The sequence below is a fragment of the Thunnus albacares genome, chromosome 12 (assembly GCF_914725855.1).
Source record: "Thunnus albacares chromosome 12, fThuAlb1.1, whole genome shotgun sequence".
Taxonomy (NCBI): Eukaryota; Metazoa; Chordata; class Actinopteri; order Scombriformes; family Scombridae; genus Thunnus; species Thunnus albacares.
The window spans coordinates 11,262,191-11,281,389 of record NC_058117.1 but is presented as its reverse complement, the minus strand read 5'-3'; the positions used below and the strand labels follow the sequence as shown (position 1 = coordinate 11,281,389).

General features: G+C 38.6%; 1 protein-coding gene across 2 annotated transcripts; it reads left to right on the top strand.

Annotated features, from left to right (window-relative positions):
- The first annotated feature begins 172 nt into the window (after positions 1–172).
- crtc1a (CREB regulated transcription coactivator 1a) lies at positions 173–18,601 on the top strand. 2 transcript variants are annotated; one of them, XM_044366956.1, is made up of 15 exons: positions 173–564; positions 2,709–2,825; positions 5,886–6,011; positions 7,123–7,184; positions 7,832–7,926; positions 8,594–8,679; positions 8,771–8,811; positions 9,306–9,490; positions 9,648–9,793; positions 10,114–10,206; positions 11,606–11,704; positions 13,397–13,501; positions 16,138–16,221; positions 16,362–16,542; positions 17,524–18,601. In XM_044366956.1, exons 1-15 carry the CDS (start codon positions 439–441, stop codon positions 17,727–17,729), a joined length of 1,752 nt encoding a protein of 583 aa, XP_044222891.1. In that variant the 5' UTR covers positions 173–438; the 3' UTR covers positions 17,730–18,601. The 2 variants fall into 2 exon arrangements, with proteins under 2 accessions (XP_044222891.1, XP_044222892.1); XM_044366957.1 differs by lacking the exon at positions 13,397–13,501.
- The last annotated feature ends 598 nt before the right edge of the window (positions 18,602–19,199 follow it).

Genomic DNA, 19,199 nt, shown 5'->3' with positions numbered 1-19,199 from the left:
ATACTGTGAGTGGCCACTGCAAAAGACAGGCTGCAAGGCTGAGGAGCGGAGCCCTATCCAGCTCTTATAATACATCCATGGTCCTCCTCTATGGAGGCTGCCATGTTTCTACAGTAGCCTAGAACGGACAAACCAAACAGTGGCTCTAGAGAGGGCCTTTTGCGTTTTTCATGAGTTTCGTGGCCACCTTAGGTTCTCCTACATGCTTGGAAGGGGAGGGGTCTTCAGTTTGTTGCAATCTGCAACCTAACAGCTAGGTGCCACTAAATCCTATACACTGGGTCTTTAAATTACACTCGTGTTTTGTTCATGGATGTATTATGAGCGCTCTTATAATGCATCCATCGTTTTGTTGTACCTCTAACCGGAAGTAGCGTGTCCTCACTCTGTGTGACTTGACACTGACCACTGAAGGAAAACGGAGCAGAAGAGCGAAACATGGCGACTTCGAACAATCCGCGGAAATTCAGCGAGAAAATCGCTTTACATAACCAAAAGCAGGCGGAGGAGACGGCGGCATTTGAAGAAGTGATGAAAGACCTCAGCATTACCCGGGCAGCGAGGGTAATGAAACCGGTTTCTGCTTTTTTTCCCCCCCTCCCGCGCCACCTCTTCTGCGTTTGTTTTCACTGCGAGCTGTCAAATATGCATTTGTAGCGCGGCGGCTGCACGCAGCCAGAGCAGATAGGTAAACAATAACAAACGACGCTTCCTGCCAGCTGTAGCCTTTTCTCTCCTGCGGACCACAACGACCAGAGCTGGCAGGAGGTAACTGTCCTGTAATGTACAGATGGATGTCAGGGACCCTCGTCCGAAAAAAGTTATTTCAATTTCTGTCCCACGCAAGTGGAAGCAAAGGGGCGTGCATGCGTATTTGACAGCGCGCGCCCAAATGCAGCTATGATTTTTTTTTTCCTCGTCTCGTGCGCTCAGTGAAGGGTTGATTAGACAAAACGACGTTACCCATTAAATCAGACATTTATCTTTAATACAGAATAATTATGGCAGGAGTGGCTCTATGGTGAGGTGTGTGTGCGCCGTGGTTAAGTAAACTTGTCTGACAGGTCCTCAGGCCTGTGCAACATGATTGACATCCAAACACCAAAGATGAAGGCCAGCAGATTATGTGGAATTTAAGCCACATACAGCACAGGCCTCCAAAATAAATCCTATGGAGGCTGGGCTTCAGTAGTGACTGCTGCTGAGTGGATACATGATGGGCAGACAGACTTCAACCAAAGCTACACACAGGAAACATTGTTGTTTTCTGTACCTGTCAACATGCAGAAAAGGAATGTGCATGTGGAAGAAAACAACTAACTATCAGACTATACTCCTGCTGTTATGGAGATGCTATTGGATTATTTTCATTATAGCAATCAAAGCTATTTTTTCAATGAATCTGTGTTTTATTTAGTCTCTGTGTCAGGAATAAGTAGACAAATGCTGATTACAAGTTATTATATTCAGTTTTAAAAACTGCAAATTTAGTCTGAGCAACAGCCAAAATGCAACCAAGAAACCAAGTCTTTCTATGGGCATTTTTCAGGAAAGACGTTTTTACATGTCACTGTGGGAAAACACATGTAAATAATAAAATTAATGATGACTGAATTCCATTTAGCTGATTCAGTTTCAGGGTCCTGGTGTTGTACGCGCTGGCTCACGGTTTTGGTTTACTGGCACATTTAGATGGAACAGAGTCCGTCGTTAATGTTAGTAACACCTGTGCTGTTTCTACTATGATACATCAAAATGTCGGCTGTGAAAAAGGCCTGTTTATAAAGCCTTAGGAGAAGTTTGGATCAATACAATGGTAAAATTGTTATTTATTTTATTAATCTCCTACAAACCAATTGATGAATAAATTCTGTCAGCAGTACAATGTGGTTTTTTTTGCAGTACATGTCTACACAGGTTAGTCAGAAAATATATTTTTTTCACCCTGACGGAGGTCCTCGGGTTCATTTCTTGTGAATTTTATTTGCATTAATGCAAATACAAGTGGTAGGAAGCTCTCATCTGAGTCAAAGTTAGACCTGTGTGAAGCAGGCCTCAGGTTTAGAGTTTCACTCTTTTCACCCCGTCCCCATCCGTCTCTCCTTCAGCCTCTCTCTGCCTCTCTTTCTCTCTCTGTCTCGGCTTTTCTGCACCTGTCTTGCTGCGGTTGAAAGGATTGGGATTGGCCTCTTCCTGATCCAGAGATGTGACAGTATTTGTGATCCTTTGTTAAAAGAGAACATATTTAAAGAAATAAACTCTCAGGTTGGAGGCTTATCAAACTACAACAGCGATGCAGGCTTAGTAATTGTTATTATTAGATTTTCTGCCCTGCCAACAGTGAGCAGTGGGCTTGCATGAGAAAATTTAATTGACCGGTTATGGTCACTCTAATGGGAAATGGAACTGGAGGCTGTTTGGAAATAAACACTGTCAGGAGGGAGTTTAGGGAGCTTGCTTTTGGAAGCGATATCGATCTCTCTCTGAAGTTCTGTTCTTCCAACTAAAGTTTCTTATCATCTCGTCACATGTAAAAGTTATTAAATTCACACTGTGCTGCCATGTTGACAATAGTAAACTGAGGATATCAATCTTTTAAATAACACAGAGTTGTTTTTTTCCTCTGGAACATGAAATTATCATATTTATGTCTTACGTAAAGTGCGCACACTATCCGCCTGTCTTACCTTGTGTTGTTCTGCTTCCAGTTACAGTTGCAGAAGACTCAGTATTTGCAGCTGGGACAGAACCGTGGCCAGTACTATGGAGGATCTTTGCCAAACGTCAATCAGATTGGAAACAGCACTGTTGATGTGTCTTTTCAGGTGAGAGATTATTTATGCCTTCTTCTTCTTCTTCTTCTTCTTCTTCTTCTTCTTCTTCTTCTTCTTCTTCTTCACTATAAAGTTTTTGTGATAGTATTGATACATTTGGTTGCCAGTTTATTAGGTATATCTTGCTGAAACTAATCTAATACAACAGTCTAACCTTCGTCAAGATTATAATGTTCCCAAATTAACATTTAGTTTGTGCCAAGATGTGTTTTTCTGTAATCGTCCATAGCTGTTTCATATAAATAAGTATTCCTTATGTACATCTCTATGGCTGAATAATATCCAGTTATACTGATTCAGCTTAAAATGTTTACATTTGCTTTATTAAACTGGGCTAAATCATCTGCTACACAGGAAGTGACATACTTATGTGTCACTACATATTTATGTGAGTAACAAGGGTGCTTTGTTTAGAATAAGTAGAAGAGAGAATAAATATAAAAAGGCACAATCTACATTAACTGTATTATTTTTTTTACATTACAGTATGTTGCTCACTCTCCTCTACAGAGCTATATGTTCATATCAGAATAACAGTAAATAATTGCTGGAAACAACACTAGCTTTCACGGTTTTACTATATTTATGTTTCTCGGTTTTATATTGTCCTTCTGTGTGATGGCAATATTGTCTACTGTCTGTATATATGAGAGAGAAGAGCTGCTCCATGTTCGCAGAAATGTTTGTCCAGTGCTGCAGTGAACTGGTGGAGAAAAGCTTTGTCTAGTGGATCTGTGTTATTGCTTTCCATTTACATCCTAGAAAATACAATTGTACTGTATATGATGCATCGCTAAGACATGCATGTGAAGACAGGCAAACACTTAAACCAAGTTGAATGCCCAGCACTCCTACACAGGTGTGCAGTCAATTTATGGCTAATTAGACCTCTGCTCAGGTTGAAGTTGGGTGGGAGCGCCGCTTGTTAGTTACATGAGGTCACCAAACTCTGTATACCAATAAGAATAAGAAAGGTCTAATTTGTCCCACCCTAACAGGCACAAGCACTGGCTGTACACACCCACACTGTCCTGAGAAGAAGTCTAATCAGGCAAAATAAATGAAAGCACCTGTGTGGGTGTGTAGAGGCTTTGAATTTTGCAAAAAAAATAAGGCGTTTATGTAATTTAATGACATGAATAGCTTGAAAAGAATGTATTAAAAATCTGTATGATACAACTCTATAACAGACTATTAAAAAACACAACACAACCAACATCCTTATTATCGTGGGCACTTTTCAGACCCTCATTTTTAATTTTATTGGCATTTTCCAATCTTTCATAGGCATTTTTGCCCTGAGCAACATCAACTTTTTCCCCGCTCTACTGTACATACAGTACAGGTATCACATTTTATCAGAGAGGTCAGAAAACAGGCTTCTATCTGTGGGCCAAGGACAGTGTAAGTTGGGATAAGGAAAAGTTCAACATTGTTAGTTTCTTAGGCATAATTGTCTTTAGAAGGGGACACAGAAACCGAAATGACACTGGTAAAAATAACTAATGATCTTAGAGTGAGCGCAGAAAGCAAAAAAATATCTATTCTGATACTTCTGCATTCGACACAGTAGATCACAAGATTCGTCTAGACAGACTTGAAAATTGGGTTGGTCAAAAAAGGTACAGTTCTAAATTGGTTTAACACATACCTCATTAGCAGAAGATATTCTGTTAGTCTTGGCGACCCTGTCTCTGTAAAGCATGATAGCCTTTTTGGTATTCTGCAGGGTTCAGTTCTTGGTCCTCCATGATTTTGTTTATATATGCTACCACTTTGTGAAATTATTGGTGATCATGATGTGAATTATGATTGTTATGCTGATGACACTCAGTTGTATTTAATTGCAGTTCTAGATGACTGTCATGCATTGAATCCTATTATAAATTGCCTCTCCAGCATGGAACAGTGGATGAGCAATAATTTTGTTAAATTAAATGAAGACAAAATAGAAATTCTCGTAATTGGTACAAGTTTTAGCAATCTTGGAAGTCTGGCACCACAGAACAAGTCGGAAGTAAAAAACCTTGGTGTTATTGTTGATTCTGAGTTAAATTTTAATTCACAGTGTTACAAAGATTGCCTTTTATCACCCTACCTTACACTGGAAGATGACAAAAAGATGACTCATGCTTTTGTATTTTCTCGCCCGGATTATTGTAATGCACTTTATTCAGGATTACTGAAAAAAAAACATTGATAGGCTGCAGCTTGTGCAGAATTCAGCAGCCAGGGTTTTAATAAGAACTAGGAAAAGAGATCACATTACCCCAGTTTTAGCATCATTACACTGGCTGCCTGTATATCTGAGGATTGATTTTAAACTTGTTTTACCTTTTCATAGGCTTGTAATGGTTCAGCACCTTCATACATTTCTGATTGCTTATCCGAGTATGTTCCAAACCCCTCGGGTCATGTAGTGCAGGCTTGCTAAATGTTCCAAAAATTAACTACAAAAAGTATTGTGAAGCAGCTTTGTGGTTTTTATGTATCAAAGGTTGGAACATACTCCCACCACAAATTAGACAAGCAACTTTTATTTTACCCTACGTTTATGATCTTGCTTTTAATTAGTTTTATTTTTTTAACATCTCTGTTTTAATTTGATACTTCTTTTATACCTTTATATCTGTTTTATGCTTTTTTAAATTGTTTTTTTATTCTTTAATTGCTCTTTTTTATTGCTCTTTTTATATATAGAATTGCCCCTCATGTCTTGTTTTTATTACCTGTGTCTTTGATTTTATTTTCTCCTGTAAAGCACTTTGAGCTGCATTTTATGTATGAAAGGTGCTGTATAATTAAACCAATTTTATTATTATTATTATTATTGTTATTATTATTATTATTATTATTATTATTATTATTATTATTATTATTATTATTATTATTATTATTATCATTGTTATTATTATCATTATTATTGTCGTTATTATTATATTGGGGACTCAATGGGAAAACCGTCGATCAAAAGTATTAGCTTGGAAATGGAAGGAAATGTTCACAACTTGATCAGGTGATTTCATTTTTTTCCTTTTTTCCTATTGTTAGAATTCAGGATTGGACACCAACAGATCGACGCGACACCACGGGTTGGTGGACAGGGTCTACCGAGACCGGAACCGCATCACATCACCCCACCGAAAGCCCCTGTCTATTGACAAACATGGGCGCCAGATATCCTTTAAAGTTGTCTGTTACTTTTGTTACATATGCTGAGTCTGATCACTGTTTGTGAGGTGATGTCTTATTCAATTTCCCATATATCATCATTTTCAGAGGTCTGGATCTCATTTAAAAGCATATTACGTGGCTTTGTTGAATATTCATTTATGAGTAGTCAGTGGGCTATTTGAAGGTCTTTTAGGTAGAAAGGTGTCCACTTTACATCCACACAGGTGTTTTAAATAAATCTGGTTGATTAGACCTTTGTGAGTGGAGTTATGCTGGGAATAACATCATGTCACCAGACTCAATCTACTAATAGGCAACAAAACTAACAAAAGTGAAGGAAATGTAATCACACTCAGACTTGAGAAGACTAATCAGGCAAAAACACCTGCGGGGGCTTTAATCTTGTCACTCTGCAGTAGAGATAGGTGACCGATCAATATTAGTACACAAATTGTGATATGATACTACATATTTATGGGATTTTGGCTATTGCAATATTGCGACAGATATTGATTTTTTTTTTTTTGCTTTAACAACTGTATTATTGCTACGTGATGCAGATATTTTAACTTGAAATGAACAAATAATTCCTTAGTTTGATTACTAATGATTGTCTGAAAATTGTCTTGAGTGTGTTAATATTTTCTGAAAGCACCCCTGTAGTTTGTGTTGGTAGTGATTTGCATTGTGTTATACTCAAATGTGACTGAATATTTTGTCCGCACTCGTAAACACATTTGAATATATTGCAATTCAACAGTAACACCCTTCCTGTGTTTTTCATACATAGGATTATTTGGGTAACTGGAGTCAGAATTACTCAACTTGTTTTGTGCATGCTAGTAAGTTACATCAGTGTGTGATTAAAGTCAAACCATGAATGTGTTTGGTCGGAAGGTCTGTAATAAGCAGCATGTACAATGAGCCAGCCCTGACAAATATCAAACCGTGACATGAAGCTCACTGCTCATTATTCCTCTCTTTAATCACATGCTGGTTTTATTTGAGGTACCATCAGCAGAATGCTTTTTATTATAGCTTCTTTGGTTAAAAGAATTCACAGGAATGAATGCACTGAGTCTGCCAGCTGTATTTTCTTAACTCGCGATCTCACATTGACAGCTGTCCATATGGCTCAGTATATCTGTCACCGCCACCTGATACCAGCTGGAGGAGGTATGACAGCCTCAAACGATAAAACACTGTCTGTCTCTGCATGACTGTATGTGTTACTGTTTACTCTTTTTATAATGATCATAATAAATCCTTCACATAGCCTCAGAATTATGACTTGTACCACACTGCCCTGTCAAATCAGCAATACAAGACAACTATGAAAACATATTGCAACATCACACATTTAATGACTTACTTTTACCGTAGATTGTTATAGACAAACATGCTGCATTTACATTTTTTATCATAAGCCACCACAAAGGATCAGATTGTACTATATTCTTGCTTTAAAAGTCACAACATATTTGATATAATTGTGACTGCTTTACTTAGTCATAGGCTCAGTTTGGTCACAAAGAGATATGATCTTAAACTCTTACACAACATGATGTGCCAATTGTGTGGTTTTTGTAGACCAGTGTAAACTCTTGGTGAGCTTGAAAATCAGTCACAATGGCTAAATTGTGTTGATAATTGTGGTTTATGCCCAGATGATTTTGTATAAAAGGGTTTGTAGCTGCTGTAGAACAGTTTTTTTCTAGCAATTGAATGACATGTGTTTTCTCTGCTTCTAAACATACAGTATTTGGTTTCTTTTATTTTACTGTAAATTGCACTGTGTGATTGTGCACATTCTTGTGCTGCAGGACAAACTCTGACTCAGCACTGCACCAGAGCACACTAACTCCTCCCCAGCAGGCCTCCTTCACTGGAGGATCACAGGAGCTCCAGCCAAAACGAGGTACAAATGATCTCAAAGAGTCATTTTTTAATTCAAACTTCTATTTTTTATTGAGCCACCATACATCGCTCTGCTTCAAATGAGTCCATTCTTAACCAGACCAGACCATTCAGGTGTTTTTGAAATGATCTGCAGCAGTTAGTGATGGTGGTTGGGGTTTTTTTGTTGTAAGCTTGTTTATTTGTGTGTTATTTTGCTGCTTTTCTCTTGACGGTTCAGTAGAGTGCCCTCCAGTGTATGATGAAAGGGTTTCAATGTGGCTTTGAAGGCAGAGGAGGAAAATTACTGCTGAGAAGATGGGGTGCATTCAAGTGTCCGATGAATTTTAGCGCTAATGGCAGCGTGAGGCAGATTATTTTAATATCAGAAGTGCTTTGACTCATTTTGTATGAATCTCCTTGGAGGCATTTTTTTCATTTTGTCCCTCATTCACATTCAGTATAAATCGTATCTTTTACTTTCCTGTCACACTTTTAGTCTTTTTTTCTTTCTTCCTGTTTTTCCATTATCTTCCTTCCTTCTCTTCTTTGTGTGTTATTTTCTGTTTAAATATCCCTTGATCATAATAAATGAGGACATGTGGGCTGTGATTATTATACGCTCATACAGGCTGGACATCTGTAGACCCAAGAGACTGAAGACATATTTTTTTTCTCCATCTCTCCAGTTCTCCTGCTAACTGTACCAGGATCTGAAGCAATTAAACAGGACGTTGATGAAGATGGGCAAGAACAGAACTGGGACTGCAAAAAGGTGTGACATTTAAACTCACATACATGTTTCTATGTGTTTTTATCTGTGGTCTCCACAATACTCAAGCTATTAATTATATTTTCCCCTTCAGAACATTTCAAGGTCCAAGCCCTGCAAAGTTCCAGGAATCCAGTGAGTATTGTACTGTTTCTTCTCTTCAGAGCTGGTCTAAGGATACATTTTCTGAAGTCTGATTAACATAATGAAATGATGATGAGAATGTTTTAGCTCTAGCTGCACCTTTATAACGTTGGATGTCAGTGGAAGTAAAAACTGTGTTACAGTCCGCTTCAAATGAGTGCATATTTACACACATCCGAAGAAACATGAATAAAACATGGCTTTAAATTGAAGCCATCTGACTATAATTAAGCATCACTTCCATTTACTCACTCGACTGCCAAAGTAATGAGTGTGTAGCCAGAAGCAGTAGAGTCCCACTAACCAAATGCAAGCCAAATATTTCTGAGTTGATTGTAATGTAAAACATTTTTAAGCATTGCTCAGTAATCTGCATAAGCTATCCAGTGTTTATGTTTCTGCTCCTTCATCTCATCGCTGACATTTTCCAGTGTATTAATCTTGTCATCGCTGTCAAGTTCACTGCGCACGTCTGTTTTCGGCAGCATATTCCCATCTCCGGACCAGCAGTTGACCACTTCACTAAAACCAGCTGCCCACAACACTGGCGGTTCACTACCTGACCTGACCAACATCCAGTTCCCTCCTCCACTGCCCACCCCGCTGGACTCGGATGATGCTGCAGCCGCCTCGTTCAGCTCCTCTAACAGCACACTGGCGAACACACAAGGTAACGCGACGGACAGTCGTGTTTTCATATTTAACATGGAAACATTTGCAATGTGTCAGTGATTTTTCATTTCAACATTTACCAAGTTTTGGTGCTGATTTCAGACTCTATGTGCTGTTAAAACTCCTTCATTATGCCATTCTTGTGTGCTGGGTAGGAGTGAACACCTCTCAGCCCACAGTAACCATGGAAATGGAGCCTGGGCAGGACAACATGGTTCCTCTCATCCTGAACACAGGAGATTCCCACCAGCACCAGAACCTGCAGCTCTCCCCGACATCTCCACCTCTCACTCTCTCTCAGGTACAGCAGAGCTCTCCGTCCTGACCCCTTCCCCTAGAAAATCTATAATGCTAAACTTAATTGATTATTCACTTATTTTGGACAATTCCCAGTGGTTCAGATGGACTTTTTTGTCATGTTATGGTTAAGAAGTTATGTGTGTGGTGTTAAAAATACCAAAGATAGTTTTTTGTTTTCATTATGTTGGTGTAAAATATTAGATTTTAATGATTTTTTCACAAGTTTTATGCAGGAATCAGTCATCTGAGTAGCCCACAAATAATGATATTTGATAAAACAGTAGAACTTCATGTTTTATCTTTTGCTGTGTTTCCTTCCAGGCGGCCATCAACGCCATGAACCTCGAGCAGCAGCTGTCCCAGTATGCCTTCTTCAACCAGCAGCCGTCGTCCCAGACCCACCAGAGCCAGCAGGTGAGTTTCTTACCAGCACTCTATCTATGAAAACTAACAGTTACACAAAAGCATAATCAGCTGAGATAGACTTGCATTTGAGAATAGAGGAATATCAGGAATTATACACTAAGTAAGTGATGGTTTTTGAAATCTGAATCACAGGTTTGGCTTTGTTCATTAAACACATGAAAACACTAAACTTACAGAGAGTATTACAAGATTGGTAACCTCTGTGGGTGGAAGTGGCTGTCTTGTCCTTTACAGACTTTTTGCTTTTTTCAGTTTTTGTAAACCGATATCAGTGTTTGCTTTCTGCTTTCTCATTCATCAGTTCCTTAATTCTTAATTCTTGTAATGCAAGTTCAACTAATTCTTCATGCATGAGTTTGCTCTTTTGTCCAGTTTGTGCAATATTTATAAGAAAAGTCACACGGGAAGAATGCACTTATTCCCCTTTTGATGCATAAAATAATCTTTAGTAAGTCCATGTCAAATAAAATCCACTCCGTACAGCTCCGTTTCTGAGGGGTTTGCTGCTGGCATCCAGTTTTTTCAGGTCATATTTACCTACCATAATAAAACCTTCTACAGTAAAACTTATGAAAATCAGTTTCCTATTATTTAAACTAATTAGAGCAGCATCCAGATCTGGGCAGATTGTGGATAAATTAACATCTGAGATAACACCAAGTCTCATTGCTGTGAATGAAGATGATGCGTCCTGACCTTCCACCACTCTTTCCGTTAGAATAATTTTCCTAATCAGATTTTTCCCTAATTAACAATTGTGCTGAAAATAAGTCTCAAATTACCAGCAGCCTACAGACCTGTGTAATGTTGTCTGTCACCTCACTTTCTGGTTGAGAGGTGTGTACAGTCTCTCCCACAAAGATTTTACAAAGTGCAGGGTTCCCACAGGTCTGAAGAATCCTTAAACATTTGTAGAATTAAGAATTTTTTTAATTAAAATGTATCAACAAAATTGATCGACATGCCTCAGCACTGTGGACTCTCTTCTCTGTCCTCTGATCAACACTTCACATCCTCAACTAAAACCTTTGATGGAGATTTTCTCTGATGTACAGTAGTAGCAGTTCATAAATGAATAATATGACTATGATTCATTGACTTGGTCATGAGTAAAATATAAGGGCTCTATGATGTCTTATTCTGATTAAAGTTACGTTTTTTTGATACAGTTCTCAATATTTGACAGTTAAAAAATTAATAATGATATTTGTTTTGACATAAACATACAGTATAATGCAAATGTACTTTTCTGTAGCCATTTACGTCCTGCGAATCAAACACAGGCAGATCCTAACGTAGTGTGTCTGTGATAAGCCAGTATAGCCAGTTATAACTATAAACTGCCACTTGATGGCTGAATCTTTATTTATCACTCTTAAATTTCCAGCAAACAGGCCTGGTCCAGCTGCCGTCCTCCGTGAACTCCTGCTCCACGTCAGACAACCAGACCTCCTCTCAAGCCAACATGACCATCGACATGAACACGGTGAGCAGAGGAAACATATCACACAGTGTTGTATTATGACAGCAGTTTTCAAACGCTATTAATGTGTTGATATTAGTGATGCACCTTGTTTAAGTATTCAGACCCCTTGATAAGTTGCTCTAGATCACATTGATTGTGTAAAACGTTACATCATTTACATCAAAAAGAAAACAAAACTCTACGTGTCCGTCTGTTAAAATTTATATGTAAACACAAATCTTTACAGTCCGGGAATTTAGTTTTTTTATTGGCATGCTCTGCGCAGAACTTACACTAAAAAAACTGAATTAATGTATGAAATAGAGGCACAACAAAATGTGCAAAACATCAAGGAATCTAAATACTTCTGCAAGGCACTGCCACGTCCTTCAGATCTTGGCTCTCGCTGCTCTACTTCTGTTGCAGTGGGAATGTGTTTGGATTACTGCAGAAATGAAGTGGCCTACATTCTCTTCATCTCGGTTATAGACTTTACAGTGTGGGGTCAATTGAAACATTGTGAAGAGACACAGAAGGACTGCAGCTTAGACCTAACATGTTGTTAATTTAACCACGAATAAACAGACTCATCTAGAGTTTTCTAGCTTATATAATGTGTTGCTTTGTGTTCAGAGATGATTTTGGATGTGTTTGCCTCCATTTCTAAGATGTACATTTTAGCTGTGATACAGTTACAGCAAGATTATGACAATTTTCTCTCTGTTTCGGGAGCAGGTCTAACACAACAATTATCATTGCAGTTTACATCAGTATTCAGAGACCTTGGACTGCTTTATCACTTCTCTATCTCATGCTACCAATGTTTTGATAGCTTATCTATCAATAGATTAAGAATGTAGAGGTTTGAACTCCTGTTGGCTTTTGAGTGATAAGAGTTTACCAGTCTCGTTATATTTACTAGAATAGTACCTCTCATATTTTTCTCTCCACAGTTATGGGGGTGTATTGCTTACGGCAAGTCAAGTTGATTTTGTGATCAGAATTGAATTTCATGAGAATATTGTCTTTGTTTTTGCTGGTTTGTGCAAATATTCTTTGTTTTACAGCTGCAACGATTGATCCACAGAAAATTTGTTGGCAACTATTTTGATAATCAGTTAATTATTTTAGTCATTTTGTAAGCAGAAATGCCAAACCTTAGCTGCTTCCAGCTTCTCAAATGCAAAGATTTCCTGCTTTTCTCTGTTTTATACAATTGTACACCAAAAATCTTTGGGTTTTTGACTGTTGGTCGGACAAAACAAGACATTTGAAGACGTCACCTTGGGCTGTGGGACATTTTTCACTATTATCTTATGTTTTCTAGAATAAACAGTTATTTGAGAAAATAATGGTCATATTAATAGATAACGGAAATAATGGTTAGCTGCAGCCCTACTTGACTACAGGATGAGAACACAGAAAAAATAAGACAGAACAGAACAAAAGAGATGTTCAGTTTCTTGGCTTGGATTACAGGCAATATTTTTATTTCTTCTAATTAATCTTCTGTAGTTTTCACTGTTTCCACAATAGCCTTTTCAGTATTCTTCAAGTATTGATGTGACATATAGTGTTCACTTTCCTTCATTCTACTATCCTCGGCATACATCTAACAAAACTCCATATTCACATTTACACATAGCAAACACACCACAACGCCAGCGAAGAACCTCCTCCAATGTGAATAACTCACATATCCTCTTGTATCAGGCCTCCCCCCTCCAACAGTACCGCAGTAGGGTTGGATCCTCTGCCAATCAGTCTCCAACCTCCCCTGTCTCCAATCAAGGCTTCTCACCTGGCGGCTCGCCTCAAGTAAGGGCGTGTGAACCAATGAGTTGCTGGCTCACTCTGTATAAACGTCAACGTCCCTTTGCATCGTAGTTCTGTGGTAATCGTTGCCGAGTAGGAATCTGTGGCTGCCCCCCTCCTACAGCTGCTTTCTTGTGTCGACATTAGCAGATCTGGGCAAAAAGATCAAGATATACTTTAATTGTCCTCATGGGGAAATTTGTTTTGGACTCTGCACTGCAGTTCCACAATAAATTGTAAAGTATGTCAGTTTATTTCGAGCACTTGAACAATATGAATCAAATTAAAGCAGACTTTTTCCCTTTTAAAGTTAGCTAAATAGTTATTTACTTAGTTACTTGCTCTTTTTATGTAGTTATTTATGTAAGAGGGAAGGGGCAAAACTCATAATAAGAAGAGGACCTTTTTCTGATATCAACATGCAAGACATTAGACCTTTTTCACAGCTTAATTACATGACGTTTCTTTTCACCTGAAGTTTCCTAATACACAACACCTTAATTAATTTAATTACACCTGTGCTTTTTATGCTCTGGCATGATAAAAGGAAGTAAAACTAAACATTTTAAACAAGTATTCTAGGAAATCTAGCTTTGTCAAGTCATTTACATGTTAATTCACACAAGTAGTCAGTTGTAGTTTCTACTTTGCCCAGATCTGACCACCAGTCTCTTTACACACTCAGTGTCATTTATGTGTTGTGATGTAGCTGTGTCCTTGACCTTCCTACTCTGCTGCTTTTGTGGTATTTGCATTGCATCTCCTATATTTTCCTCCCCAGTCTTGCTAAATTAGACACTGTACTGGAGTTTTTTTTCTTTTATGTTTATCAGATCTCTGTGTTTATTGTGGTTTTGCACAAGCATAGTGATTTGAGAGAACATGACAGGAGATGGTAATCCCCTCCCCTCACGAAGTGTTTTCGAGGAGCATTCTCATGGTTGGATCTCTAACAAACTGAGCCTCGCTTGCAGGGTGGTGCTTTAAGATAAACTAAACACACCCAAGGTAAACATGGATCAGGGTTGTTAATCTGTGTTAGGCTCAGTATTAGTATTTGAGATTTAAAACTCTTGTTAACAGGCTGTATTGTAAATCATTCACTTCTTTAAAACCTGCTAATATGTTTTTATAAAACCTTGAATAAGCCTACGCATTTACAGTAAATGTACATTATGTGCAGTATTAGATATTTATAGCCTTTACTCAACCAGTAAAAGACTCATTTTAAATAAGCATTTGCTTCTACTAACTAATAAGTGCGACTTTGTGTGTTTGAGACGCTGAGAAAGATACATTTGAACAGTGAGAGCGATGGTTTAAGCCGTGTGTGCATTCAAACACGTTTGTCCTGCTGTTTGCTTCCCCATCTCAGTTCTCTCCTGTGCTGAAGTGGCTCACTCATCGTCCTGAGGTTATCCCCAGGCTAAACCACAACTGACAGGCCGTGTTCTATTATCCTGCTCTGCCCTGTGGGGACATCTGCAGCACACACAGATAATTTGGTTTCGTACTAGGAGGAGCACGGGCTGAGAATATGATCCAATTACTTATACATTAAGAGGCCACGATGAAACAGGAGAATTTCTGTTGCTGGTTCAATGAGGACATTCAAATGGGAATCTTCAAGAGCTTGCACTGGATGACTCAGTGGAGGGAGAATAAAGTCTCAAAGGGGATTATATTTTCAATGATTCCCTTCATTTCATGTGAATTTTATTCCATTTGGATGGTGTTAATTAAAACACCAAGGCCAGAAGGCAGCAGAGGAAGCTCATTCGCAAAGAGCTGCCTTTTGAAAGTAAGCGTCCCCATCCTGATTTTTGACATTTGGTACATTTCTATCCAACAGTATTTTTAGATTATGATATATAGTTTGGAATAGTTCCTATACATGTAAATAAATTTTAGTAACTGATTACACACAAAATCTTTTTTAACAGGTTTTCAGTCATTCTCAATGCTGGTTTTTGAGTATTCTGGAGATGGGAAAATATTTTCAAGGTAGCACTTGGGTATCTACAGTACCAGTCAAAGGTTTGGACACACTTTCCTATTCACTTGAATGAGAACTGATGTCCAAACTTTTGACTGGTACTGTATCTGTAAGTAACTCACAGTATAAAAAATTAATGCATAATTTCTTGTGATAGCGAGTGCCTGCTACATATGTATATCACAGAGAGTACTGTAATGCTGTAAGCTTCTTGTAGTTTAGCATTTATTATTTATTACACGATTATTTAGTGCTTCTTCTCTGTGCTGCTCCTTATTCTGTCAGTGCACATGTGAGCTATGTTAATGTTTGAGTTAAGGAGTGCACAGCAGTCTTTCTCCTCTCTGTAATAAATGCACAAAGATTGTATAATACTGATACAGAACGCTGTGAGCCTCGGTGTAGGCAAGCTGACTGTGAATTAGCAAACTCCAGAGGTTTACATTTCCAGATGTTGTGAGTTGATTTTAATCAGTTTGCTGTCCTTCTGTTGTTGTTGCTGCTTTTACTGTCTCCTTTTCATATTCCACATATTTATGTTAAACGTATATCTTCTGCAGCTTGGATGAAGAATATTCACAATCGCATCAGGAGGTTTTTATCTGAGTCTAAATAAACAGATTTGACTTGTTTGTTATTGCAGCATAACTCCATACTGGGCAGCGTGTTTGCAGACTTCTACGACCAGCAGCTCCCGTCCATTCAGGCCAGCGCTCTCTCTCAACAGGTACAGGCTCTGTTTGTGTCTGACAAAAACCTGAACATCCATATTTAATTCTGCTTTCAACCTGTTCTTGCTTTAGAGCGAGTATATGTTGTGTAGATACAACAGCAGCAGAAAATGTTTCTTTCTGTTGTTATTGCCAGTTGGAGCAGTTCAACATGATTGAAACCCCCATCAGCTCCGACAGCCTGTACAACCAGACGTCCACCCTCAACTACTCCCAGGCACTAATGATGGGTTTGACTGGTGGCCACTGCAACCTTCAGGACTCGCAGCAGCTGGGCTACAGTAGCCATGGCAACATCCCCAACATCATTCTCACAGGTGCCTCACTTAAGTCCCACAGCAAGTGGCTTGTTTATCAAAAGAACTGCGACACGCTGCTGCTTGTGTTGTATTACACAATACAATACTTTTGTGAAGTATCCCTAACTAGAATGAAGCTTCATATTTGTTTACATGTTTTGATATAGTGACAGTTTTTCTAACACTGTGAAAACATAACATAAACATTATACGCTTTACAAAGATATGATTCATTGCAGGGCTGTTATAATGTGTCAGATTGTAGTGGTATACCCACTAAACTGGCTTTAAATCGCCCTGCATTGTTTTTAATCTGTCACTCACATATTGGATGGCAGTAACTAAATGACTGTGACAGCATGAGTTCTGGTGACAAATTCAACTGACAGCTGACTGTTGGCTGCAAAACAGGGCTGCATTCATGAGTATATCCCCAACTGAGGACGTTCAAGTCCAACTCTATAGAACTGTGCGTTTACTTAATCAATCAAGTATCTCCTTAAGCAGAGTTTGAAAGTATAAAAAATCACTTTGGTAGGGGCAAATCCAGATGGGAGGGCCACCTAATTAAAACTATATATATGTAGGGAAATGCCAAATGTATAATGTAGTGATGGTAACTGACAAAAAATGCCGCTCAAAATTATAGCCGGTGCCTTTGCTGATCCCGGGATTAACCTATTAAAATAGTATTCAACAGGATTTTACACCCCCGCTGAGTTTTCCATTCTGTCTGAAAATTAGCTGTGTCTGTCGTTAACTGCCTCTTACTGAAATGTGTAATTAAGATATTAAGATGTCAGGCTTCCTAAGTTATTATCCAATCATAACCCAGACTCCTCAACGTTCTTTTTTTCTTCATGTCCTTGATTCGTTCTCTAATTTGAGCTAGAAACGGAAGACGTCCTTCTCCTTAAAGACTTCAGAAAGATGGATATCTACCTTATAATTCTTGCTAATGTCTTTAACTGCTAATTCTTTTTCTTTGCGTCTGTTCAGTGAGTGGAGAATCTCCCCCCAGCCTGCCCAAGGACCTGACTGGCTCCCTGTCCACAGACGTCAGCTTTGATGTCGACTCCCAGTTCCCACTGGACGATCTGAAAATCGACCCACTGACGCTCGACGGCCTGCACATGCTCAATGACCCAGACATGGTCCTTGCTGACCCAGCCACAGAGGACGCGTTTCGCCTCGACCGGCTCTAACGGCTCTACATGCTCATGCACAGGTTCGCCAACGCCGCTGCCCTGGGCGGGGAGCAGATTTCTGGAGCGCGTCGGTCGAGGCCCCGTCTGGGCAGAGCTGTCAGTTCGACACCAATCGGCACAATCAAAACCCCACAAGAGAGCTTTTTTAAAGAAACATCATTGCAGGAAAACGCATTGACTGTTGCCAGCCTCCCTTCTCTTCAGAACCGGAAGATGGTTTATGACTTATGACATTTGAGTTACGGTATGAATCCTGTACACTTCTTTTTGCTAATGACACATCCATTTTTGATTTATTATAGATGCCTAGTTTTTATGAATATTGCTTTGTGGAAACTTGACAAAAATATCATGGGGGCGTAAGGAGCCTGATCTCTTATTCTCTATCAATGATTGACAAAACTCTATCTGCAGAGCAAACCCTAAACAAACCACAGTACACCACACACCCGTCACGTAGCTTGATGACTCAGAGGAAACACGTCTTGGTTTGGTTTGTGAAGTTTTAACCTCCCTCTGTGCCAAGCTGGTTGTTCAAGCGCCAATCCCTGTTTGATTTGTTGTAGAAGCCAAAGTCACACCTGGTTTGATTTTATCCCAAATTTCCTCTTAAGTTATTTTTAGGAAATGCTGAAGTTTGATTTCACCATAGTAAAAAGCGGTTATGCATGAAATCACAAATCACTGTGCATACTTGTTTTGCCTTAATAGCTTGACATTTTGGTTTTTCATGCAAAGATGACTATTATGTAAGTGAGAAAAAAAATACTTTAATGGCTGAATCATTTTTACTGTTTTACAGGCGGTTTGGCCAACATCATTCACAGTTGCATTACTGTAGTTGTACTTTAAAGGTGTGCTGATCTTTATCCACCTATTGTTCATCCATTTTCACTACCGTGTCATTTTTCATATTCATTTATCAGTCAAATCTAAATGGATAAATGAGTTATTTGTTATGAAATAGATGTTTACAGGTTTGTTTTGTTTTCTATTTTACATGTACAGAATGTGATTAGATTTTGCGTAATGGTATCTATGCAAAACTACAGCGATTGATTTAAGACTGTAAAATAAAACTGATAAAAATGAACCCTTCTATAGAGAAAGCCAATGTGCACAGTTCTTATAGAATGCACAATGATGGTGCCATGTTATATTTCTTTTGATACTTTTGAAACATTTTTATTTCAAAACTAGTAAGGTGTAGACTAAAAAAAGGCTCAGTGAGCGTGTCATAGAGTAGAAACTGAATCTCTCCTTGATTACTCCCAAAGATGTGACCTCAGTGTAGTTGAAATATATATATTTTTCCAGACAATTGAACTGCCTCTATACTAGAACAGCATTGTTGATGCAATGAGAATGTATTTAGGTCACATCTGTACAGTTGTGTTGTTGCCATCTTGTCATCCTCATTGCCTCTCTCATATCTAGCCTTTCATGTACTGTAGGACCAAATATCTT

Bases quoted from the DNA above. Each gene is read 5' to 3' on its own strand.
- crtc1a (XM_044366956.1), top strand. From the start codon at position 439: ATGGCGACTTCGAACAATCCGCGGAAATTCAGCGAGAAAATCGCTTTA. The intron at 6,012-7,122 runs ATATCCTTTAAA...TCGCGATCTCAC, and splicing joins TTGACAAACATGGGCGCCAG to ATTGACAGCTGTCCATATGG. The intron at 7,927-8,593 runs GTACAAATGATC...CCATCTCTCCAG, and splicing joins GGAGCTCCAGCCAAAACGAG to TTCTCCTGCTAACTGTACCA.